The 11,120-nt window shown below is 40.6% G+C and overlaps 1 protein-coding gene across 1 annotated transcript; it reads right to left on the bottom strand.

Moving 5' to 3' along the window:
* Nucleotides 1–3,422: 3,422 nt before the first annotated feature.
* Nucleotides 3,423–10,933, bottom strand: LOC139115668 (gamma-butyrobetaine dioxygenase-like). Its single transcript, XM_070677962.1, has 5 exons — nt 10,010–10,933; nt 9,273–9,378; nt 6,779–6,978; nt 5,999–6,165; nt 3,423–4,337 (listed from the first exon to the last, which is right to left on the bottom strand). The coding sequence occupies exons 1-5, from the start codon at nt 10,468–10,470 to the stop codon at nt 4,171–4,173; spliced, it is 1,101 nt and encodes a 366-aa protein (XP_070534063.1). The 5' UTR covers nt 10,471–10,933; the 3' UTR covers nt 3,423–4,170.
* Between the last annotated feature and the right edge of the window lie 187 nt (nt 10,934–11,120).

Below are 11,120 nucleotides of genomic sequence, written 5' to 3'. Positions count from 1 at the left end.
CTTTCAAAGTTTGTCTCAGAATTATTGTAAACCTTCTTAAACAATTTTTATGCTAGAAAAACTTCCAGAGCGGTAAATTTTACCCCAGTTAATTTCTTTAAAATTGTGCTTAAAAAAAACTAAGCAAAATAAAAAAAATCTGAGACACACTTTGGAAGAGCGTTGTAACAGCTTTCATTCCGGCACGTTTGAGTCAGATATTTTGAAGTATTGAGAGAAAACATAGTGAAAACCGATTTTTGAAAGGTTATGCAAATTACCTGTCACGGGATAGTTATGTAAATAATGGTGACATTGTGGCTACCAAAATGTTCCCTTATATCTAGGCTTTCAAAAAAATATATAATTTAAAGGGGTTCTGAGTTTATTAACCGCCAGAGAATTGTTAGATTAAAAAGGTCAATTTCATGTCTTGGAACCTTAAGCGGTCCGTGCAAGGCCTGTATTAATAACACGATTTTTGGTAAGTTTGTGCCGACCGATCATACTGGGCAGCCAGCTTCGATTTCGCAACTATCTATCTTGGGGAGCCACCATTATTAACGGCAGGGGGTGAAGGTATTGAGGGGGTTACTGAAAATTATGATGGGGCCATACCGTTCAAATATTTTTCGCTACAATTATATCCGGCAAAACCTTGGTAGTGAACTCAATTTTATCACAAATGATCCACAGCAATGCTATTGGTTTAGGAGGATTTGCAGTTGATTTTGCACCAAATCGATAGGTTTCATGTCTGTGTGCTGAGACTAACAGCATACATATACAACTTAGTGAGATCTAAGAGCACAGCGGAACTCAGAACTGGCAATTAAGGTCTGCATCACATTTTCCTATTGCAAGTACACAATGATAATTATGCTTCAGATAAAGTGGACGCATCAATGGCCAAGTCAATGCCAAAAAAAAACCATTATAATTGAGGGTGATCGAAAAAACAGTGAGCGAAGATGATGAGGAGAAGAGTGTCTATGGTCGACTTTTCAGCGTTTCCCTCACAGCATGGCAAAACCAATAGAACTTTGTCACCTTGCACAGTTGTGATTCCGTGTATTTCTTTTTAATGATGCTTCTCTCCTCAGAGTAAAAAACCATCAAAGTATCAATAATCCATGATAATTAAGGGGATACTCATAGATCTGAATTTTTTCGATGTCAGACAATGAACAGGTTATAGTCTGATGATTGCAGGATGCATGAAACTTAAATAACAGAGATTATATATATATATATATATATATATATATATATATATATATATATATATATATATATAAAATGAGCGTTCTATTGTTATCACGTGATTTTAGCATGTAGAAGTTTGACCCTTCCATCCACTCAAGTACGTAAGATTTCACATCCAATCAATTTTCCTTTAATGCTTGTTAATGAATGGAAGTACACTTCCTGTAATAAAGTATGTTGCAGTCGGTTACAGCCCGAATTTTGTCAATATAAAGGTAAATTTTGATGTGTTAAGTCAAAGACATAAGAGGGAGAGACCTCTACAATATATAGACTTTCGCCGGTCTAGATTACTGCTAGTTGCAGTAATTACGCTCCAAGTGAACTTAATAGTGTTTAACTACAACTTTCGGCATCTTTTTGTGTCGATTCCATAAGAAACCTCTAGATCTTAGCCATCTCGAATAATGTATCAACACAGTCACGTGTTTTCTAAAAAAAATCCGCTCTGCGCCCACGTGCCCAATGGACGTGTGTGCATACGCCTGAGAAGAACCTCAGCCATATGTATACACGTCTATTGGGCGGATTTTTTTGAAAACAAGTGACTATGGTACCAATCGCCGAGAAAACTCGGGAATATACGCAACACGCATACAATGCTCGCTCTCAGCACATTCAATGTAGTATAGCCCTGCGTACAGGTCTGTGTGTTCCCGGCAAGTTACACGGCCTCCACCACAGCCCTGCAACGGTCCATAGAGATAACTCGTTAGCAGCTCATAAGGTAGTAGACCGATTCCGTCTACTACCTTATGAGCTGTTAACGAGTTATTTGGTCAGGGCGATAAGCACCCGCGTTGGCGATCGGCAGAACAAATTAATGAAGGGGATTAGGGAGGGCAATTAACAGATACAGACTATTTCCTTTGAAATACTATCCACAGATAGCTAGGGTAAAGTAATAGGCACACACTAGACACAGGTAAGGCTTGTATAATGAAAAAAAGTTTAATACAAGACATTTATTAATCATATTCATAATTTCTAGACGAATATTGCTCGCCGGACCCTGTGGGAACACACAGACCTGTGCACAGGGCTAATTGTACCGGTAAACATCCCGCATGCCGCAGCCGCAAGTGACAGCTGTAACCATAGACATGAACTCAAAGATTCAGCCGTGTTGCGGCGGTCGCTCCGGTGCTCGATTCTCTGTGGGATCTCCGGACTCACTCTTTTTTTTTTTTTTTTTTGAAAAAGATAAATTTATTTCCACATAGTCACAAATAAAACAAATCTACATAACTGTGAATGCATTAAAATTACAATGCGTCTTGTCTGAAGACCAAAAAACCAAATAATTAGCTGTTTAATTACAAAGATCACCATATGAATGCATTCAGGATGCATTCTTCTCGTTCAAGTCTTACAGGGCTCACTCCGGACTCACTCTGCGACCCCATCCCAGCGAAGAGCGCCCGCACACGGCTGAAGTCTACCTTGGGCAGTGCACCGTATGGTGCACCTACACTGGTTGGATCATTTCCAGGCCACTTGTGCAGAACGGGTGTACATGCAGATTATACGTGTCCGAATATGGTGAACGCTTCGGCCTGTTCATTTTTCGACAGGTCCGAGGGCCGGGCCCAACCTCATCACCCACCCTGTACTGCCAGCTCAGCGTCAACGGATTGGACAAGTCGCTATTTGACCACTGAAAAAAGACACACATTGATGAGGTCACGGTAATACATGCGGTGTAGACAGGCACGGATTCACGGATTCTCAATGGCATTTCGCTACAAGTTACACCGCATATTTTAAACACCATGGTCCATTCGTTACAAAAACTGAACAAACCGGCCTTCGGCAGAGGCGTTTAGGTTCAGCATGGTCGTGACTACTTTTACGTGATTGCCAGTGGTGTGTTATCTCTGAAACTGGAAGTTGACTGACGTCCAATCAGAGTAAATCTATCAAATGGCATGCGTAGTGGCTCTCAAATTGATTCAATACCGGCGAGACAGCTTACAGAGGAATTGATGTCCCTTAATCAAGTTCATGACACTTTTATTGTATTATTGTCTTTAAAAACATGAATAGTGGCTATACTTTGGGGGACACCCAACCACACACGGCGACCTCATGCGAAAGGTCCGCATTATCCGAGTTGCCAATCTGAAAGAACTTGTCGAAAGGTGGCACGGCAAAAACAGTACGCGGGAAACGAGAAAATGAATTAATCATTTTATTTCGTTTGTACAACGATTGGCAAGGCATATACCAGTGAAACCTTGTAGAATATTGAGAAAATCAAAATTACATGAAAATAAAAAGCTTGTCTGATAGCATGGTCATTTTCCAAAAATATAAGTGCTGAGACGATTCGCATGATTTTTCTTCATCCTGACACAATTGCAATTATAACACCTGGGAGCTCAGCTGGTATAATATGTCCTACTAAATATTTTACTCATGCAGTATTAAACTTAATCACACTAGACTATGTTGTGTGTTGCATGTTCTTCGGTTCAGAAAATAAAAATCTTTGGCAACTGATTTTTCAACATCTAAGCTTCATGCATCTCCGGAATACTGTACACGTTGACATATCGAGGCAAAGGTTTTCAAAAACGTTTTTTGGAATGCTTGTTATATGGTGCAGTTCAAACCGTATTCCCTTATAAACCAGGTGAATATAATTATACGCGGTTTTCAATCCATATTATCCCCTCGAAAATCCGGCACCATGTAAAGTTATGTCCCACCAGGGCAAATTATTGTCAACGATCGTCTAGAGTTTTGGACGCTCCCAGAGCTTAACGATAGGCGTGGCACGCTCGTGTGGTTCCGCTCCGTCAACATCGTCTCCCATCACCTCCGCGTTGACTTCTTAAAATACCTCGGCAGCATTTAAGCTACAGACTGGCAGTTGTCGCAAAACAGGAACTCGGGTACACTTGCTGTTGCTGCACTGCTCTACTAGCCATTCACCGGCAAGTCGAACTTTGTTCTGAGCACTCTGATCCTTGAGTGGACGTCATCCCAGTCGATGTAACCTCCCTCTAGGTGGCGCTCTCCTGATCCGTGCACGTTGAAAGCTTCTCTGCCATGCAGAACACGCACGTTGTTGAAAACAACCAGGTCACCTGACAGGGAGTGAGAACAACAATACAAGCTTCAGTTCAAACAATGATTCAGGGACTTTTCTTTTTGCAGATGCCGGCCATAGACTATTCGATCTCTTCAAGGGGTAGCCAAAAAAAAAAATCTGGCGGAATTTTATTTCTCTGTGATTTGGTCGAATCAATGGGGTATTTGAAGTGTAATAATTTTCAGACAGCCTTCACTACGCCCAACTGCCGTTTGGGGAAATCAACTCACGAAAAATACACTCCATTATTGTGGAAACATGTATTTACCGTGTATAGACTAATCTAATAATGCCACCCTCTGTACACGCCATGGAACTCGCTGTCATACTCAGATCCCCTTCACCTTAACACTACCGTGGTCTTTCCTTCGTGTGTGTGTGTGTGTGTGTGTGTGTGTTTTGTTGTTGTTTTTGTTGCTGCTGTTGTTGTTGTTGATATATCCGTCTCTCTTCCACATAGACGCGCTGAGGCATGTCATCATTGGAGGGCATCGTTTTGTTACGTGTTTACGTTTTAATATACATCCGTAGGATTGTTAATGACCTAACGATCACATGCCTTCTCGCCCCCTGGAGTCCACGTGACTCGACGGTACAACAACACAAACAAGGGTCACACCCAAGGTATGGAATGACAACGTGGTCGTTGTAAAGGCATGTATTGTAGTGCTCCCCCAGATTCAATATGTTTATGGGAGCAGGAAGAACATACATTTTACCGCGAATTCTGGTGATTTTCCCTCAGCTATGTAAATATCGGTTTGCAATCTAGTAGGTTCGAATGTTAAGTTCAACGATTTCCACTCGACGTTCCCATCTCCCGTTTTGAATACCCCCAAACGAAAACGAAAGTCTACCGGCTCGCCCCTGGACGTTGAACGCTACCCGCAGCACATCGCAAAGCCTAGATTTTACAACGTTTCATGTCATTTTGTACTGTCAATATAATGCGAGTTTCTTCATCCGCTTCGTACAAAATCTTAAAATACAAGGATGGTGCAAACAGAGACAGACATGGCCGAATAACATTAAGTTCATGATTTCACTTGTACTCAATAACCATTGACGGAAATGTAAACGACAAACTGAAATCCGGGCAGGTGACTTGAGAAAGTTACCTTAATTCCCGAGCAAAAGAGAACGTACACATGATTATCCCCGTCCGCCCATCTGGCAGATATGTTGTAAAATTTTACACCCCGCAGAAAAACAAACCCGCCTCGGGCAGTTTAGTCGGTAAGCTTATATAACCTATAGTTTGCACCGAACACGATTGGAACTAATTTGGGATAATTGAATCTTCATATTTTTGAAATTTCTGAAAAGTGTTAGGCGCCATATAGCTTGATGTTGCAATATTACAAATTAATGGTGAAAAGAAGTTTGTAACTTAAAAAGAAAAACAGATAAAGTTACATTTGTAAGTTAAAACGACTTTACTTCACCATCAAATTATCCCAAATTAGTTCCAATAGTGTTACCGGTTACGAGCCCCTAACACTCCTTACAACGACACTGTCCCGAATACATTCACACGTTGGCCTATGCTGACCACTGTTACTAAAGAACCTTTGTGTCGAGTGGCAGATTCGGAAAGCGGTGCACGTGCCATTTTCATCCACCACATTCCAGAGAATTCCCCTCTCCCTCGCTTACCTGGCTGCATTTTGTGTCTGACGATATTCGCAGGACTATTGAGAATGTTGTCGTATGCCTTCATGGCTCTGTAATAACCGTAAACCTTGTCCTTGGGCATTGGCATGGTGATGGTCCGGACACTATTATTATACAGTACCATGAATAGGTCACCAAACTGGTCAAATCTACAACAAACAGAAATATATTAACATAACGCTTCGATATCTTTTTAAGTGTACTACCAGAGCAAAACTACGGCAACGTTTTGATGCAGATTCAATTCATTAGTATAGCTTCTTTATCGAGGACTGCTTGTTCACTTTAAACGCATGTTCAGAGTATTTTTGAAATATTTCTTATGCTGTGTATACGAATCTGCCAACTTCAAGGTTAATGTTGACGTTAAATAGAATGTCATTAAATTTGCTCATTATTCTATCTATGGCTTAACATATCACTCCGAATTCTTGATTCGACACAGCCGCAAACAATTAAACAGCGATAAAAACAAATAACAACAAAAACAAAAAAAGTGCTTGCTAAACTTAAGAGTATTACTACACATTGAACATAATGAATAATTCTACAAATTTACGCAAGCTTAGGGGTTCTGGTCCAAGTATATTGAGTACGGAAGGCTCGCTATGAAAGCTCGGTTGTTTCAATGAAGGTTGGACGCAGTATATTGTGGCGCGCCGATGACATTGTACAATTCTTGATATCACGACTCTCAAGTAGTGATTAAAATGAGATAACATTCTTCCAGGAATCTGTCGTCTTATTCATACTCATGCTTACGTAAAGACAGTCTGTGGATGTCTTGTGTAGTACTCAAATTGATCGTGTCCCACGTCGACGTATTCGATGTAGGTCGTCGACAGAATTTCGAAGAATTCGGGATCCTGTTCCTTCAGCTGTAGGGCAGCGTTGAAACCGTCGCTGAAATTACTGTCCCCTCCATCACCGATGCACTGTTTAATGCAGTGTAGAAACTGAATCTGTTGGTAAGAAAACAGAAAGCCGTCAAATTATATATATATATATATATATATATATATATATATATATATATATATATATATATATATATACATACATACATACATTTTGTAATAAGGTTATATACTTGTATTTGCATACCTGTATACACAGTACACATGCCTATATGTATATACACTGTATATGCATTTGTTCATCTAAATATTATACATCATTACATTGCACCATTTAACTGTAAACCGTGTTGCTTTGTCTTTGTCCACAGAACGATTTTTGAGCGATTGTAAGAGTACGGCAACTCCCTATATTATTGTCAGGGGGTCTTGATAATAGTAACTGACAATTCTTTTCACTTTTCCAACTTTCGTGTAAGTCGCTCTGCTAAGACTGAATTTTTACCATTTGCGCCACCTTAGTGACTGAGCTTTTTTGCGCAAACTTACAGGTCGCTCATTTTTTCATTTCGTTTCGTTCGCCCTGACTGCTTCACGACAGAAGTTCGTAAGACGTTGGCAAAGTACTGTAACTATCAAATCAAAGAATTGGGCTCTTAGATTCTTTGGTTAACATTTTTATTGTGTTTTAAACAAATAAGTCAACATTCCGCTATCTTTCTGACAACCTAGATTGCATTCCAAAGCAATGAAGTGATTAATGCGTACTTCGTACACCTACATACTCTTTTTTGTTTTGTTTTGTTTTATTTTGTTTTGTTTTGGGAGTGTTTTTATCCAGAGGTTCGTTCACTGATTGTTACTTTAATCACATGTCATTTATTCTCAAAGTTACCTAACTTGAATCCCACTTTTCAGGGTTTGATTTGCATCGATCACAAACTGAATGCTCGAAACTTGCCCACGATGTGTGGAATTTATCATAGGGTGCACTTTTCATCTACTTTCGTTTTCAAAGTTAAATATTTAGACACATTTTAACGAGTATCGTTTTCTTCTTCTTCTGCTTCTTCTTGATCTTTCATGCACGCCTACCCCTTTATTTGCTGGATTTCCCCTGACACGCAACACTTTTCTGGGCCTACAGAGTTGGACGTGTATAGTGCCCTGCACTGCCCGCGATATATAAGAACAGTCGAGTCATGGTTTTAAAGCCCAATTAGTTGTATCTGTTTGCAATTTTTTCACGATAAGATTGTTGGAAATCAAACGTAACTTACGTAAAAAATGCTCACCGAAGTATGACCACCGAGTTAGTCAAACACTAGCGACGAACGGGCAACTTTGATATTAACCCTGTGAGCGCCAAAGTCATTTTTGCCACCTATATAAAATGTACCCCAGTCAAATTTTTTCAGATTTTTGCCAAAATTTTGATGAAAAACTGTAGCCTATGAAATGTGATGTCAGTTTGGTCCAAAATTATCAAAAAAATTACAGAAAAATTTGATAAAATTTGTAAAATGTTGCACTAAAATTTTGGTGGGAAAAATTACAGCACTCAAAGGGTTAACAACTAAATAATTTTCAAGGTGCGACTCAAATATGCCCGCCGCAAATATACGTGTAAGCACCTGAATTTGATCGACCAACTCCATCACTAAGGATTGAAATAGTGACATTTTCAAAAGATAATATGATATTACAGTTGGAATCCAAAACATCTCTCCGATGATTGGGTGGAATTTAGGGGAGTAAGTACAATGCAAAAAATACAGTTAACGGCACTTTATTTACATGCACGATGGATTGTTCCATTAGTGACCCTGGAATGCCTTCCAAAGCAGCCGAAGCTGACAATCATGACTGCCTTAGAGTTTCCAGGGTCACCGATGGAGGACGAAGCATTGAGCGCATATAGTCGTGGACGGGTGCTTCGACAAGTCTTCAGTGTCCCTTAAAGTTGTAAAACCAGCGAGTATACAGGAAGGTGCAATTCACAGAAGCGAAGCAATGAACTTGATTAACCCTGGCCAAACAAGAACTTTGGTGTTGAAATCGGTTTATTAACTGTATCGGACATTTGCGCTCTCTGCCAAAATTGTGTTCAGCGCGCTCTATGCAAAACAAAGGGGTACGTTTTCACAGTAAATCGTAACTCTACGAAACCATCGACTTGTGGATTCTGCTACAAGCTGCTCGCGCAAGACAAAGAGCCAAAATAGTGGAGATGTACTCCGTGAAAGTCACTTAGCCAAAACTGTAGAAGCGAGCACAATAATTGAAACTAAAAAGTAGCATTCAGTAAGATTTTGGATACCGGTACACGCCTATCGGGTCGCCATTGATTTTATCGGGAACGAGTGGGTGCATAAGCATGGGACGAAACTCCGACTTACCGATGGAGTGTAGTGGTAGTGAGGAAGATCCGTGTGCAATCCTAATTTATGTCCTGTGTAGGCCAAGTTCGAAGGTTCAAATTTGCTCTTCACTGTGAATTCCTCCCTGAAATTGATTTGGTAAAGAATAATGGATGATGAACATTATTCAAATACATAACTGAACGTAGATAAACGCTTATCAACTTTAAGCCAAAATATAGATCTCTGGAATGTATTATAAGCATAGTCTTTGCAAAGGGCGCGGTCATTGAACAAAATACGGTGCCCTAGAATCAGCCTGATTCACGATATCACGATAAATGTTATCCAAAGTGTTTATGTTATGGTGAAAGTTTTGAATTGTGAAAAATGGGGATCACTGGGCAGATCACGTGACCGGTCGGTTTGCGACTTAGTGAAATAAGACAATTTAAGTCACGGATGGTGGCAAACATGAAGTCTTTTCTCGGCCCGGGACAACCACTACATCCTAGTTTGCCGAGTCTCAGTACACATGCCGACGTAAAGGGTCACGGTTCAGATTGATGAATAATTAATGTTAAATCAGCGCTCTGTTTTAACGCTGATGAAGCGACCAAGACAATAATAACATTAATAATACAATAAGAACGAATTTGACTAAAATTGTTATTGAGAATGAAATAATGACGCACAATGATTTAGTCCGCCACTTTGTGAAATGTTATGGCGAAACTTCCCATTGCCGGCACACATAGCACAGATATCGTACATACCCGTAAGATGTGTAACGCAGTCGGGCGATTCTCTCTGCTAACTTTCTCACTTGGCCTGTTTTCTCCGGCACTTTTTTAATTAGCATGAGACCCACGTCCCTCAGTGTTTCCAGACACCGCAGCAACTCCCAGTCGTTAAGCAACACATTTTCAAACTGGAAGCTTGGTATGTTCGTGGAAAGTTCGGACCCCCAATGTTGGGTTTTTCGCTGTGCATTTTTCGTTTCGAACTCGACATCTCTCAAAAATCGGACGCAAAGTTGCTCTGATGACCGTCTTGCCAGAGGATGATTAAGTTCTGGCCGTCTTGGGGAAGAAAAATATTTGCTGGCATAACGTCGATGTCTAAATTTTCCATCAATATCAGGCGCGCCATAGCATCTGGTTGATAGCATGATGAGCAGAAACAGTTGTCGCGAAGCCAAACGTACGGGTAGTCTTTCTGAACCCCATCTCCCCATCTCACTCGAAGTTCTCTGCTTACATCTACTTTCTCTGCAAACTGTAAAACGGGGCTCGTTTTAATATCGGTTTTCCCGGCCGGAGATGTATAGAGTCGCTGACTGGAGACCAGGGGCTGGTAATAGGACCATTGGCGCAAAGTAACGGCTTGACGGCGGCAATATCGGACAGTGCAAGCGTCGAAACGTCGGGAGAATAGGGATTTTAGCCAGAGGTTGCGGGGTTTAGTAATTCTACTTATCACCCTGCTCAGAGGAGAGAACGTCGTCATTTTTACATTGGGTCAACACACTATTTGAAGGACAGCGAGGAAAACACAGCAACGTGCAAGGTGGTGGGAAACTGAAATGGCAATTGACGATACGACAGATCAGTTCGCTGGTGTTGTTTACGAGAGTGATATGCTAATATCGATCGGACAACAGAAACCAGTAAAATCCGGTTGCGGAGGCCCCGTTATCAGTGTTTCTACATTCATCGTTGGGAGCGTTCCAACAAACAACGTTTTTATTTGTGTGGGACTCTGCAATGGAACGCTCAGTTACTGGTTTTATTTTGTTCAGCGACGTCAGCTTTGGTGACAGGGGTTTCAATGTGATATCAGTCAAAAGGAATAAAAAATATCAACCACAGTCGACAACGAAAAAGC

Source organism: Ptychodera flava, chromosome 17 (assembly GCF_041260155.1).
Source record: "Ptychodera flava strain L36383 chromosome 17, AS_Pfla_20210202, whole genome shotgun sequence".
Classification (NCBI taxonomy): Eukaryota; Metazoa; Hemichordata; class Enteropneusta; family Ptychoderidae; genus Ptychodera; species Ptychodera flava.
This window is presented reverse-complemented; position numbering and strand designations above follow the sequence as displayed.